The sequence below is a fragment of the Vespula vulgaris genome, chromosome 24 (genome assembly GCF_905475345.1).
Source record: "Vespula vulgaris chromosome 24, iyVesVulg1.1, whole genome shotgun sequence".
In the NCBI taxonomy this organism is placed as follows: domain Eukaryota; kingdom Metazoa; phylum Arthropoda; class Insecta; order Hymenoptera; family Vespidae; genus Vespula; species Vespula vulgaris.
The window spans coordinates 1,665,614-1,680,329 of record NC_066609.1 but is presented as its reverse complement, the minus strand read 5'-3'; the positions used below and the strand labels follow the sequence as shown (position 1 = coordinate 1,680,329).

General features: G+C 35.9%; 3 protein-coding genes across 13 annotated transcripts in view; 1 reads left to right on the top strand and 2 right to left on the bottom strand.

The window, feature by feature from the left end:
- LOC127072115 (uncharacterized) overlaps positions 1-3,732 on the bottom strand; it is a 65,527-nt gene extending 61,795 nt beyond the window's left edge. For 2 of the 11 annotated variants that reach the window (XM_051012282.1, XM_051012290.1), the window contains exons 1-2: positions 3,275-3,730; positions 99-1,160 (exon numbers count right to left, since the gene is read on the bottom strand). The gene's annotated coding sequence lies outside the window, so the exon portion shown is untranslated. The other 9 variants (XM_051012286.1, XM_051012287.1, XM_051012291.1 and 6 more) reach the window with 8 other exon arrangements.
- A 6,263-nt stretch (positions 3,733-9,995) lies between these two features.
- Positions 9,996-13,101, bottom strand: LOC127072123 (39S ribosomal protein L44, mitochondrial). The gene is made up of 5 exons (XM_051012307.1): positions 12,923-13,101; positions 12,472-12,838; positions 12,271-12,355; positions 11,874-12,177; positions 9,996-11,798 (listed from the first exon to the last, which is right to left on the bottom strand). Exons 1-5 carry the CDS (start codon positions 12,984-12,986, stop codon positions 11,677-11,679), a joined length of 942 nt encoding a protein of 313 aa, XP_050868264.1. The 5' UTR covers positions 12,987-13,101; the 3' UTR covers positions 9,996-11,676.
- A 120-nt stretch (positions 13,102-13,221) lies between these two features.
- On the top strand, positions 13,222-14,502 carry LOC127072124 (60S acidic ribosomal protein P2). Its single transcript, XM_051012309.1, has 4 exons — positions 13,222-13,386; positions 13,867-14,039; positions 14,126-14,224; positions 14,312-14,502. The coding sequence occupies exons 2-4, from the start codon at positions 13,868-13,870 to the stop codon at positions 14,380-14,382; spliced, it is 342 nt and encodes a 113-aa protein (XP_050868266.1). The 5' UTR covers positions 13,222-13,386; position 13,867; the 3' UTR covers positions 14,383-14,502.
- Positions 14,503-14,716: the final 214 nt, after the last annotated feature.

The following is a 14,716-nucleotide window of genomic DNA, read 5'->3' as shown; positions in this document are numbered from 1 at the left end:
CTTTCTTTCTTTCTTTCTCTTATTATTGAATATATTTACAATATGGCACGTTCCTTTTAGTTACAATAACGTATAGTGAATGTAATAATAATACGTACGGATATTTGTTCCTATAGAAGACCACACACTGCGTTCCAGTATTTCTTCAAGTTCACACGAGACGCATCCAGAAGAAGAAGAAGAAGAAGAAGGAGAAGACGACGAAGAAGAAGAAGAAGAAGAAGAGAAGAAGAAGATATCGCGAACTATTAATAGACCTCTCTATTTCGGGGCTTCTCAAACGCACTCCTCCGAAAGCTCCTCGTCGCAACGGCCATGAAGAAGAAGAAGGAGAGGAACACCACGGCGATCTCTTCTAACCGTTACGACGACGAAGACGATGTCGTTTCTTCTTTACCTTCTATCTCTATCTCTCTCTCTCTTTTTCTCTCTCTCTCTCTCTCTCTCTTGTTCTTCAAGGTATCTTCTTTCTTTCTTTTTCCTCTCTCACTCTCTTTAGGTTAACTACCTCGACGTTGTTTGTGTCTCGTCGATCCCGACGAATGGCGACGTCGATGCGATCTCTGGCCTTTTCTTTAGGGCCTACATCTTCCTTCAGGATTCATCTTCCATGGGGAGAAAAGAAAAAAAGGAGAAGAAAAAAATGGGGAGAAAAGAAAAACAGTCAAGTTTTCGACCTCCTTTTTCCAAGAATGACCAAGCAAATAGGCGTTTAGGTGGTACCTAGCAGCTAGCTACCTAGCTTAGCAATCTCCTAGCTAGCTAGCTTAGCTAAGAGGGTAACGATCGAAGATATATTGTTTCTTTCTTTCTCTCTCTTTTTCTGTCACACGAAAACAGTAGGAACACACTCCTTCTTTCCTTCCTCTTCCTCTTTCACCTCCTCGGTCGGTAACTTCAAAATTTAGCAGCAGCAGCAACAGCAGCAGCAGCAGCAGCAGCAGCAGCAATAGTAGTAACAGTAGCAGTAGCAATAGCAATAGCAGTAGCAGTAGCAGCAGTTTCGGTGATTTCACATAAACACGACGGATTTCAATCGACTCGTTGTCGAGTTTTCATTGTTGAGAGGAAAACACTACTAACAGTCTCGTTCGAATATGTAACACACGTCGGGGGTGGAAGAAAACTTTTGTGTTGTCTAGGTAGGTTAAGTGGACGAACTGGAATATACATATACATATACATATACATATACATATACATATATATATATAACACGCGTGCACATATTACGTGTGTACGTATGTGTATATATGTATGTATATATATATATAAATATACGTGGAATAACCGACGATACAAGAGATAGATGTACTCGCGTACATAAAACAACAACTGAACTAACTAAACTCAACTCAACTCAACTCAACTCAACTCAACTGAACTCAACTGAACTCAACTGAACTCAACTGAACTAAACTGAACTAAACTGAACTGAACCGAACTGAATTGAATTGAACGAAAGAACGAACGAAGGAACGAGTCTCGACGACACGACGACGACCAGCTCTATACTACTACTAAAAATCGAACTCGAACGATCCAAACGATTCATAAGAAACGTTTAATTGTAAAATACGACGAGCTGAACGACGGCGACGGCTGCTTAACTGTTACACGTTCACGACTAACGCGACGGTCGAAGCGACCCGAGAGAGAACGCGGCATAATCTCTACGTTCGAAATACGTATCACCGTAATTATTGTTAAACCCGTTATCGAAAGGATAGTTTTAACGAAAACGTGAGGAAAACGAAGGGTCTACACTATCGTAGAAGCAGAGCGAAAGGATTTTATATATAATAATATTAATTCATTATCCTCGCACGGCACATTTTATAACAACGAAACCTATACACTTAACATATATGCTTTGATCATTTAGGTTAGTTTCAGGTGCAGGTGCACAGATAGAGAGGAAAAGACAGAGAAAGAGATAGAGAAAGAGAAAAAGAGAGAGAGAGAGAGAGACGAAACACAAGCGTCTCTCGTTGCCCGTGCCTCACGATTTTCCACCCGCTCTCTCTTTCTCTCTCTTACTCTCTTACTCTCTCGCTCTCTATGCTTCTCCCTTCCGCCCCTCTCTCTCTGTCTCTCTCTCACTCTCTCTCTCACTCACTCCTCTTTCCTTTTCTCTTGCACGCTCACTCAATTTCTGGCAGCACCACGATCTTCTTTTCTTTTCTTTTCTTTTCTCTCTCTCTCCCTCTTTTTTCTTTCTCTCTCTCCGTCTTTCTTTTTCTCTCTTCTTTGTCTCTTCTGCACTGCCCTTCGTCTCACACGTTATTTGTATTATTGTATCGAAGAACAAAAGGGATAATATGGGGAAAAGAAAGGAACACCGAATAATATACGCGATGAGTGAATATACACGGCGTATACGTTGTGTGTAAAGAAGAGTGGAAAAAAAGAAAAAGCAAAGAAAACAAAATACGGTAGTGAGAGTGAGAAAGAGAAAGAAAGAAAGAGAGAGAGAGAAAGAGAGAAAGAAAGAAAGAAAGAAAGAAAGAAAGAAAAAGAGAGAGAGAGAGAGAGGAGGGAGGTAAAGGGAGAGCAAGCCAGCGAACGAGCGAGCGAGCGAACGAACAAGAGAAAAAGAGAGAGAGAGAGAGAGAGAGACAAAGCACAATAACGACGCGGTGAAAGCGAGAGAAATAAGTTTCGTATTTCGTATTTCGTAAAAAGATTTCCTTTCGGTCGTCGGAATCGAATGCAACGGCGACGATGTAACGGATAAAACACAATAGTTACACTGGCTACACGATCTTCCGTGGTAGGTGTGTAGTGCCGTAAAAAGAAGAAGTAGAAGTACAAGTAGAAGAAGATGAAGATAATGATGAAGAAGACGAAGACGAAACGAAGACGAAGACGAAGATGACGACAACGACAACGACGACGCGCGGCTTCTAACGTTGGCGTCTTTCACGCCACTTTTATTCCTCTTCATGCATCCTTGCTTGCTTGCTTCCTTACCCTCTTAAACCATTTCTTGTGTACAATATATATCTCCAGTTTGTCGATCGGCCGCTACCGTATATGTGTGAACAAGTTGACGACGATGATACTAGCTAATAACGAAGACACAGAGAGACGAAGACGACAAAGATGATGATGGTGATGGTGATGATGACGATGACGACGACGAACGACGATGAACGACGATGAACGACGAGGAGGACGATGACGACGACGACGACGACGACCACGACGACGATGATGATGAAAGAACTCAAAAAGGAAAAAAAGAAACTGAGCACACTCGCGTTTCACTTACAATCGCGCGTATCACCGACGGGCACACGTCGTAAGGGCAGTCGAAAACGCACGGTCGGTCCGAACGACGACGTTTTCAGGGCCGCCAGGTTAACGTCACGAAATCCACCGACACAAGCATAGATCCAAACGGCGGACGGACGGACGTAAGGACGGACGGCACAGGCTGGCAGGCAGGCAAGGCGGAATCAGGGAGACGTTCGGGGAAAGGGGTATACCAGCTAGGGAGGGTCGGGGGGGTTAGAGTTTTCGTGTCGCGGGTAGGTGGGGTCGCGAGAGGACAGGGACGTACCGATCGTAGTGGGGTTAGCATCGAGACCGAACTCGCGCATGCGCCTGCCTGCATTAACGACAGACTGAAAGAGAGAGAGAAAGAGAGAGGGAGCTGCCGAAGCGAGTCGCGTGTAAAGAGGAACCGACCGAGACCGACCGATTCTACCCGAGTAACGTCGAGTTAGACCGACCAACACCGAATACGACCGAGTTAAAGCGAGAAGGATACACTCCAGACGCTTCGTCCGCGCATACGCCGAACAGAGACAGACTCATGGATCCCTAGAGAAGGGGTCGGTTGGAAGGGAGAGGGGCACGACCGACTAGCGGTGTAGCGTGAAGAGGAGGGGAGAGAGAGAAAGAGAGAGAGAGAGAGAGGACTGCGTCAGGTCAAGCCCGTATCTAGTAGTGGCGTTTCAATCGCCCCCTCTTATTAACAATCTCATTCCTTTTCGCTTAACGTTTTTTTCTTTTTTATCCTCGTAGTACTCTGTCCTCGTATTATTAATCATCGATATCAGAACAATCGTTCTGTCATTGATTTCTTTGGAATTATCGACGAACTTTTACTAATTCGTGTATCCCTTAAAAAGGTATAGATATGTATGTGCGAACGTACATACATACGTATACATACATATATATATATATATATATATATATATATATATATATTCTCGAACGATAGGATCAGGTAACTGAAATTCTCTGTAAAGATCTTCCCGACTTAAAGTAGACGGGACAAAGTCGAGCAAGATGATGCCGAGATCGAATGAAAGCACTCGATTCTCTTCAACCGTAGTATATATATATATATATATATATATATATATGTGTGCGTGTATGTATGTATTTTACGCGTATATCATGTTGTGCATCATGGGAGAGACGATCTATCCTCGACTAAGTAAATATGTTTAACGGATTCGACGAATCGAATATTCGCGAATGTAAAAGGAATGTACTGCGAAAGGAAAGTTATTTACAGATGGCACGTCGTGAATCTTCCTTATTCTTTTTTCTTCCTTTTCTTTTTTTTTCGAATCATCTAACAAATTTTTATTCTTTCATATGTATATTATAAGAATACATACGTATATATATATATTTGTACATACATACGTATGTTATACTTCGATATCAATTCTATGCTATGCAAAGGTTAAACTGATACCTACACAGTGATATTCCTATTGAAAGAAATGAAACATCATTATACATATTTATTTGAATAACATTAGGCGAATGGTATTCGTTTAATAGGTACATTGCTTTTATCACGATCAATACGATTCAATCATTTAAAATTCAACAATTGATTCGCACACATGGATTCATCTTCATCACTTTCAATGCATTTCCGGCTGTACGTGCTGTATTCTTGCGTTATGCATCTCTCTCTCTCTCTTCTCTCTCTCTCTCTCTCTCTCTCTCTCTCTCTCTCTCCCTCCCTCTCTCTCTCTCTCTCTCTCTCTCTGTCTCTCTCTTTACCAACGATCAAAAGTAATTCTAAGTGAACACTCCTCCTTATGACCTCGAGTAATCTCTCTACACTCTAGAAACTCCTCGTCGAGATTCGATATAACCTAAAAAGATGACTCTATCTCTTTTTCTTTCTCTTTCTCTTTCTCTTTTTCTCTTTCTCTTTTTATCCCTCTCTTTTCTTTCCGTTTATTCTATGGAAAGATAAACTAAACGCAATTTAATATTCCTCACTTCGTCGTCCAAGTTGTTACTCACGAGTCAAAATATACCGTTAAAAAGAACGAATACGTTTAAAGCTTCGTACAAATCCAGTTTTTGATCTTTAACTAAACGCGTACGTTAGATATTTAGTCGAACGAAATACGGGATTGTATCGAAAAAAAAAGAGAACAAAAACAAAAAAGAAAAACGAGAAAGGAAAATCGCTTATTTTACAATTAGCTAATACATCAAAGATTTTTTGGAATGTCTTGTAAAAAAATTAAGAAAAAAAAAATACGGGGAAGGATGCGAAGGGTACTCGAACGAGGGATTACGATACTGTTGGTAGGTATAAGCAAGTTGGCTGGTTGCTGCTGCCTGGCGGTAGGGCGCGAAGGGCTGCAAAAGGAGTAGTGGAGGGGATGCAACCGTTGTTGGAAGAAGAGGGGTGCTGGATGGTTGGACCTGGTTGTATAGTGAGAGAAAGAGAGAAAGAGAGAGGGAGAGAGAGAGAAAGAGAGGAGAGATAGGAAAAGAGAAAGAGAGAGGGATATAGAGAGATAGAGAGAGTGGGTAAGTCGGTGAACGAGAAGAAGAAAAAGCGATATCGAGAACGAAATGTGTGAGAAGAGGAGAGAAAGATAGAGAAAGAAAGAGAAGGAAAGAGCGAGCGAAAGAGAGAGAGAGAGAACACGGTAGAAGCGAAAAAGAGGGAGATGGCGTAACGATAGAAAATGGCAACGGCGCATTACGTTGCTGGGATATGGCAACGTTGGAGAAGGCTTCACGGACGGCAGACAATCCACCAATACACACATAGAAAACGTCGAGCTTGTATGGAGAACGGCGGCGAACCGGAGAAGGAAAGAATCCCGTTTTGCCAAGCCAGTGGAGACTGGAGAGCGAGAAGGTTGACTGAGATAGGAAGGGGAGTGCGGAGGAGGAGGAGGAGTAGGAGGAGGAGGAGGTGGAGGTGGTGAAGGAGGAGGGGAGGCCGAACGCAAGACGGTACGAAGATCCAAAGATCCGCCAAATTTCAACTTCGCCATTGGAATCCTCTCTCTCTCTCTCTCTCTCTCTCTCTCTCACTCTCTCTGTCTCTCTCTCTCTCTCTCTCTCTCTTACTCTGTCTTTCTCACTCTTTCTCACTATTTCTTACTCGCTCACTCACTCACTCACTCACTCTTTCTTTCTCTATCTCCATCTTTCGACATTTCTGCAAAACAATCGACTTATACATTTATACATATATACGATAAACTCGTGAGATAAAATGGCCGCTCTCTCAGGATGTTCTCTCTCTCTCTCTCTCTCTCTCTCTCTCTCTCTCTCTTTCGTCGCCTTTTTTTATATATTTTACATTTGAGTATTGCTTCTCCTTTTCTTTTTCTTTTTCTTTTCTTTTATTTCTGTTTTTTTTTTGTTATGTCGTAGTCAATTCTTTTTTTCCTTTTCTTTTCTCTGTTTTTTTTTTCTTCATATTCCACAAGTTCGTACGTTAAAGAAGGAATGACTCGACTTTTTTAACGTACTACGTTCTTCAATATTTTTCATTTTTATATTTGCCTACGCGGGTCGGTCACACCAAGTCTCGAGCTAAAGACGAGAGTTCGTTTCTTTGAATATGCCGCATGACACATTAGACGTGATATGTACATGTATATCTCCGCGGCGTTATTCGAATTCAGATATTTATTATCATAGGATAGAGAGAGGGTGAGAAGGAGAGTTGAACGAGAAAGTTTAGAAATATAGTGAGGGATGATAAAGAGAGAAGAAATTATTACTGAGAACGTATGTGTGAGCATATATATATGTGTGTGTATGTATGGATGTGTATATATATATATATATATATATATATATATATATATATGTATAATCATGTATCTTAGAATTAATACTCGGATTCGATAAGATAGCTGACTAGCTAGTTAGCGTGAAATCGCTGCGTGAAAATGAATGATAAATATTCCCCTCCTCCCCTATAAGGAAACGCGAAATAAGAAAGAAAGAGAAAGAGAGAGAAGAATAATGAATTTCATAAACACCGTGGATATATGTATATACTACACGTTGGTAATGATTATAAATGGCGTCGACGAATTAAAGTTGGATATAACATAACGAAAAAAGAACACTCTCAGCTCTCTCGGATGTATTCTTCGTGTCCGGTATTTATACTTTTGTTAGATTGATAACTAATTAATTAGAATGAGAAGCGTTAAGAAAGTTAAAAAGAAAAAAAAAGAGTATTACGAAGCGAAACGAAACAGTATAAACTACGTTTATATATTATACTTTCTTATCTGACTCTTATCTTTCGATCTTTTTCCTAAGTTTGCAACAACAAACACATATAATACCGACATAACCTCAACTTATCCCCTTGTACACATATATGTATATACTGTGTCTGGAGAAAAAAAAAATAATACTAGACTTTATTCGCGAATCTTAAGTACAAAAAAACACGAGACAGAACGTTTAAAGCTTATCAACAGATGCAAAGAAATCGTCTAAACACGATAATCCAAAAAAAGAAAAGGAAAGAAAAACGTAAAATCATACGATAAAGGAGGAGGTGGTGGTGAAGGAGGAGAAGGAGGAGGAGGAGGAGGGGGAGCCCTCTGATCTAAATTAGCCGGATTGCCCTTGAGAGACCGTGATCTATAACTCGCATATGCATCCTACAAAACGAGGTGCTTGCAAAACGCGAGTTGCGTACATATTTCACGTTGAAATGAAGAGAAGAAAAAAAAAGAAACGATAATTATCGACGGATCTATAATTTACGATTAAATATATTCGAAGAAAAGTATTAACAAAGTCCACAAATGATAACAGTATTTATAAAACGAATACTAGAAAAGAAGATTGAGCGAGAGCGAGAGCGCGCTTTAGAGAGAGATAGAAAGAGAAAAAGAGCGCGAAATTTAAAAGTGTTAATCGTATGAACGCGTAACTCGTCCCCTGTACTAGTAGGACTTTAAATTCGTTTTGATGTGAAACAGACGGCACGTTGGCCACTATAAATGAGAAAAAGAACGAACGTACGAGTGAGAAAAAGAAAGAGAGAGAAAAGAGGAAAGTAGAGTGAGAAATAAGCAAGAGAGAGAAAAGAGGAAAGTAGAGTGAGAAAAAAGAAGCAAAAGAGAGAGAGAGAGAGAGAGAGAGAGAGAGAGATAGAACGAGTCTCGCATACATAGAGAATATAACAAGGGCGTAGACTTCGAGGGACCCTACAAACAATCTATCGCGTAGAATGTTTCATGTTACGATGTTAGTCGCGTTTTTCTTTCTTTCTCGTTTCTTTTTTTCTTTCTTTCATTTTTTTTTTTTACACGAATCCATATGTCTATATCCTCTTTTCCTTCTCTCTCTCTCTCTCTCTCTCTCTCTCTTTCTTTCTTTCTCTACCGTTGTTTTCTTTTGTGTATTTTTCCGATTCTGACTTTCGTAGTGAAAATAATGGCGCTGGTCAGAAGCGAAACTATGGAAGAATTCGTAGTATATAAGAGGAACCACGAAACAATGGGCAGTGATTACTGAACGGCGAAAGGGTGTGGCAGCACCATTGAGTCGTTACACGCAGGAATAGAGCGAGTAGGGGGATAATATGCGCGTATATGCGCACGCTTTAGCGTCAATGTGTGAGTAATTTCTGCACATATGTGTACATATATATATCCGACTACACGTACGTACGTACATCATACATACATACGTACATCATACATACATACATACATACATACATACATACATACATATATATACGTACGTACGTACGTACGTATGACCGACGAACGAACGAACGAACGAACGAGCGACGAACGAACGAACGAACGAACGAACGAACGAGCGAACGGACGGACGAACGACGAATGTGGGAGTGAACGGCAAAGAAAGTGTTAGGGTGGGGGAAACATAGAGGGAGGGAGGAGGGATATCCGATGGTAGTGGTGGTAAGTTATATAGAGGTAGAGCGTGGACGGGGACAAGGATGAACCATCTTAAAGGGGATAGAATGGATCATAAATAATCAATATTATACTTGTGCGACCGATATAGAAAAAAAAAAAAAACAAAAAATGTGTGTGTATATATATATATATGTATACGTATTATGTGTATTATTTTAACTGTATTTTCTAATTATATTTTCTAATGTTTTGTCGAGATCATTATTTCTCTTTAATTTCTATCTCTCTCTCTCTCTCTCTCTGTGTCTCTCTCGTTACATATCTATTCCTTATTGCAACTCCAGTAGTCACGTTTTAGTGTTTTATTCTTCGCGAGAGAGAAAGTGATACGATCTTTGTGGTATTTTCGTTGGAATTATTTTTCTCACATCTCTTTTTTTTTTCTTCTTCTTTTTTTCTTCTTTTCTTTTCTTTGATATTTACGTTAGAAAATAAGTTTCAAGAGAAAATTGTATCAAATGAAAGTAAAGATTTATAGACTTACATATACATGTTCTCTTATACACACAGGGTGGTGGCCAAAAATGTTTCTACGTGATCTTACGAATCAATTATTCTTTTTAGAGACTTTTTATAGATTATTTCTTTTTTCTTTTTCTTTTTTTTTTTTTTCAATTGTAAACTACAAACCTAGGAACTTTCGAAGCCATATATAATATTAATGATATATATATATATATATATATATATATATATATCAATAGTTTAAAGAAATGATTAATTTATTGGAAAGAATGGAAAAAGAAATTACAGAAAAAGATAAATAAATAAAGACTATTTTTCATAGTAATATTTATGCAATAATATATATATATAAATATTGATTTGTAAGTAAATTTATACTCATTAAACGTCGTTCCTATGCATTCGTCGTTTATTCAACTATAAGAAACGTGTATGTATGTATAATGTGCGTGTGTACTTATAGCAATATATAGGATTATGCGTATGCATCTATAAGTAGATATATATATTATATATATATATACATATATATATATGTATTATTCCGTTGCATAGCACGAAAGAAAAGACACGAAGAACGGAATGTTTTCACGTTCAGAAAGACGAATGGAATTCATCCATCTGAATACCTCGGAGAAGACTATACTGATTTTTAAATACATTTCATGATCCTTTTCCATTTCTTTTTTTCTCTCTTTCTTTTTCTATTTATTATAGAATACACGTCACCAAAATAATATACAGTTGTGTAGATAACGTGGTATACATACGTTGTATGTATACCGTACGCAACTTTTAAAGTATATATATGTATATATATATATACATATATTATATGTATATATATATATATACATACAAACACATACATATATGTATATACAGGTATAAGAATAGAACGATCAAAATATACATTGCGCCAGTTGGAATAATGGACATATTCCTGTAGTAATATTTATCAATAACTTTGTTTATTACTCATCGATATTATTAATAGTAATTATTACGAGATAAATTTTGTTATAATGGTTATTTATAAAAAAAATATATTCATAAAAAAAAGAAAGAAATTTAAAAGAACATTTTTTTTTGAAAATCGTTTTGTATAACTAACCATCGCCATTTTGTTTTCTTGCAATTCGTCAGTTGATTTCAACGCGTGAAAAAGAAAGAATCACGTTTTATATCATTGGTAAATCATGAATATATGTATACGTGCAAGAATGTGTGTGTGTGTCATGTATATATGTATATGCGCCCATCCCACTAATCACACAAGAGTATGTTTGTTATGTTATATATGTATGTATACATATATGCTAGCCATTATTCACGCTACGTCACGCTATTGCCCTCGTCGATTTTCATGATTAAATTGTAAGATTTTTTAATATGTATTTAGATGATTTTATTTCACGCACCAATTTTAATTTTCTTTTGAAATTGAATTTAATAAATAAATCATTTTGTAGTATTATATTCTTTTTTGTTTACTTTTATGATAATTCGTACATATTTGGATACTTAATTCTCTTTCTCTCTTTCTTCAACTTTTGATGTAATCGTCAACGATGTAAACGACGACTTTAATCTTTTTCTAGCTTGATCTTGTCATTATCGATAAAAACTTCGTCAAAGTTTTCCAACCGAGCAACGTTCATTAGTCAGCAGAACAATGAGTTAATTGCACATTCCTCTTCTTGTGATATATCATAGTTTATACGTTACTTAGATTGACTATCGTCTGTTTAAAAGTTGTGATAGTTGATCTTTACGGTAGATGGCATCGCGATTAAATCCTCAATTCTTATTGGCTCTAACCAATCAAGAACGAGCCAATCAGCGTGCACAATTCATAACTTCCAAACTTTTATTACAATTTAGTGTAAATAATTATATGCATTTTTATATATCTCTTTTTTATTATTTATTTATATATTTTTGTACTTATTTCATATTACTATTTTAAAAATTTCTATCATACCATCTATTGCTAATCCATTTCAATAACTTTGTCAAATTTTAAAGGACGACTAGAATCTAACAATCCATATATTTTGCATAAGGCGTTAATTGCAGCCACTTCTTTTGCTTCATGAATATTTGCACCGCATCCTTAACATATGAGCGAATGGTTAAAAAAAATATTTTAAATAATAGCTATGATTATCTTAAAATGTATATACTTACCAATACCTAAACATTGTTTATCCGAATAAACTGCAATATGATACGAGGATAAAAGAGTATTTACTCCGCTTTCTGCAATGATTCTTGGTTCCGCAGGTCCTCTGCCTTCTTTTGAAAGAATATCATTTAATTCTTGTAGAGGGTTGCTTGGGCACCATATATTAGGCAACTCTTTTTCTGCTAATATTGTTATCAAAAAATCACGAACAAATATTGCAGCATGATTAGCATTAACACTTTGCACAAGAGCTGCTACAAGAGCAATAAACGTATCAGCTAATGTTTTGTTTGATACAGGATGTTCCTAAAAATTATATCTCATTATTAGTATAAAACTATAAAATAATTAGAATATATGATATTCTAATACAAAGTTGGCAATTTTACAAATACATACTGCAGTTAATATTAAATCTATCGTTCCAATATGTAAAGATGAATTAGCTAATGATTCTTCGCTTAAGAGATAATTGTGAATACTCCTATTTAAAAAAAATTTTAATTAGTATTTTTCTGATCAAATATAATTATTATAATGATATTAATGCTGGGGAAAAAAAAAAAAAAAATGAAAATTTCTAGAAATTATTAAACGTACATAATACCATCGTCCGGTAAATTAGGTAAACTTTCAACCAAATATTTCTGTACAACTTTAGAAATAAACTTTCTTCCATCTTGTATAAGATTTCTATTATCTGTTACATCAAGTTTAGGATCAGATATTCCTTGCTGTCTCTGAATTTCTTCTTCTTTAATAATATAAGATCTATGAACCAATGCTTGTTCCAGTAATGCTGGATCAAATTTTTCACTAAGTCTTTCATTAAATGCATAAAGTTCTGCACTTCTGTTCCATTCCAGAAAATTACTACGAATATATTCTACCTGCGGCCCTAATTCTCTTTTCTTTTTTGTAATTACCATTTGTGTTGGTGCAACCCATCGTTTTATAAATCTTATAGCTAAAATAATCAGATTTTAATGAATATAAATAAAAATTATAAAATACATCACAATATACTGTGTCAAAGTAATTATTTACTAACTTTCTAATTGAGCAGGTTTATACCCTCTATTTAGGACAAATGCCAATGAACGCAAAGCGTTCATTTTTATTATAATATTAAATTAATGTATCAAATTCTTTGTAATTAATTGTACAACTGTTTTTGTAACTTTGTAACTAAACATGTGTATATTATTGTTATATTTTAACTACAGATAATTGAACTGGTTGTTCATTGGCTACCCGTATTTCTACTTAGAGGGCAGCATTAACAGTTTTTGGAAACTCACTTGAATCTGATTGGCTAGTATTCGTTACTTTCTTTGCAGGGATTGGTCGAATATATTAAATATTTCATTAAACCGGAAGTAGAGATATAGAGAATTGTAGCATGTATAAAAATTTACTTCCTATTTCACTTGCCCTGTGAAGGTTTTCCTGATCGCGATTCGTACATCACGTCCATTTGAGCGTGATCCACGTTTCGTGTCGTAAGACTTAAAGGTAAGATTGAAGTCCGTATTGATTTAAAATAATATTGTTTTCAATATCTAATTCATGAATGAAATAATATAAATACCAAATAATTTTCAAGGATTAACGTAATTGGTTGTAGATGTTGTTTGATACTTTTTTGAGTATTGTGTTGCACATGTGTAACCTTGAGTATTAAAAAAAAATAATTACAATATTATTTAATGGTAATTATGATATCTTGCTAATGATTTATATTCTTATTAATTAAACATATCAATTTTGTAAGTGTAGTAAGTCATTGAGAAAAAAGAAAACATTTATATGTGAAAATAATTCTAATAGTTAACTTGTGCAAATTATAAATAAAAATTATGATGATTTAAATAATCACCATCTTTCGACTGAGTATTGTGATGGTAACTTCTGTATCTGAAGATTAAATTTATTTATTTCAATATTTCTATTTGATATTGAATATAAGTATTGATAAAAAAATTTCTATTTTAGAATGCGTTACGTGGCCGCTTATCTTTTGGCAGTTTTGGGAGGGAAGACATCTCCCAGCCAAAATGATATTGAAAAAATTCTTTCTTCAGTCGGTATTGAAGCTGATGGAGAAAAATTGAAAAAAGTAATTACAGAACTAAATGGAAAATCCGTTGATGATGTTATAGCGCAAGGTAAGCTGGAATATTACAACTGACTCGAATCACCTGATAAATATAAAACGATAAATATGAATTTATATATCACAAATTATCTTTAGGTCGTGAAAAACTATCTGCTCTACCAGTTGGAGGTGCTGCACCAGCGGCTGCTGCTGCTGCTCCGGGAGCAGCTGCTGCACCAGCTGAGGAAAAGAAAGGTATGATAAAAAAGTTACAATTAATACATAATATTCAAAATAATCGTGTTAATGTTCCTACTAATGCTTACATTTACATTATAACAGAAGAGAAGAAGCCAGCTAAAGAAGAATCTGAATCTGAAGACGATGACATGGGCTTCGGTCTGTTTGATTAAAGAGGAAAAAAAAAAACAGATTCTCTTCAGCAGCAGACTAATGAAATTGTACAAAATATAATTTGTATCGTGACTCTAGATCTACTGCTGTAGAATAAAAGCTGTTTTTAATTTGCTAAATCCAATTATTTTTATATCCCAATCCAGATTGATTTAGATTTGTTCTTGTAACTAATTTTATCATATCAAGTATATATCGATATAAAATATTTGAAAAGAAGTACAGAGATAACTTAATAGTAGATTCGAGCAAAGAAAGTAATAAACGATAACCTCAATTAATATAAAATTTCAAATTCATCGTAGAAGTGATTCAATGAGGTACAATTAAAGA

Excerpts from the sequence above, each read along its gene's own strand:
- LOC127072123 (XM_051012307.1), bottom strand. The coding sequence starts at position 12,986 with ATGAACGCTTTGCGTTCATTGGCATTTGTCCTAAATAGAGGGTATAAA. Across the intron at positions 12,356-12,471 it reads TTACCGGACGATGGTATTAT|GAGTATTCACAATTATCTCT; the intron begins GTACGTTTAATA and ends TTTTTTAAATAG. Across the intron at positions 11,799-11,873 it reads TAAACAATGTTTAGGTATTG|GATGCGGTGCAAATATTCAT; the intron begins GTAAGTATATAC and ends TCATATGTTAAG.
- LOC127072124 (XM_051012309.1), top strand. The coding sequence starts at position 13,868 with ATGCGTTACGTGGCCGCTTATCTTTTGGCAGTTTTGGGAGGGAAGACA. Across the intron at positions 14,040-14,125 it reads TGATGATGTTATAGCGCAAG|GTCGTGAAAAACTATCTGCT; the intron begins GTAAGCTGGAAT and ends AATTATCTTTAG. Across the intron at positions 14,225-14,311 it reads ACCAGCTGAGGAAAAGAAAG|AAGAGAAGAAGCCAGCTAAA; the intron begins GTATGATAAAAA and ends ACATTATAACAG.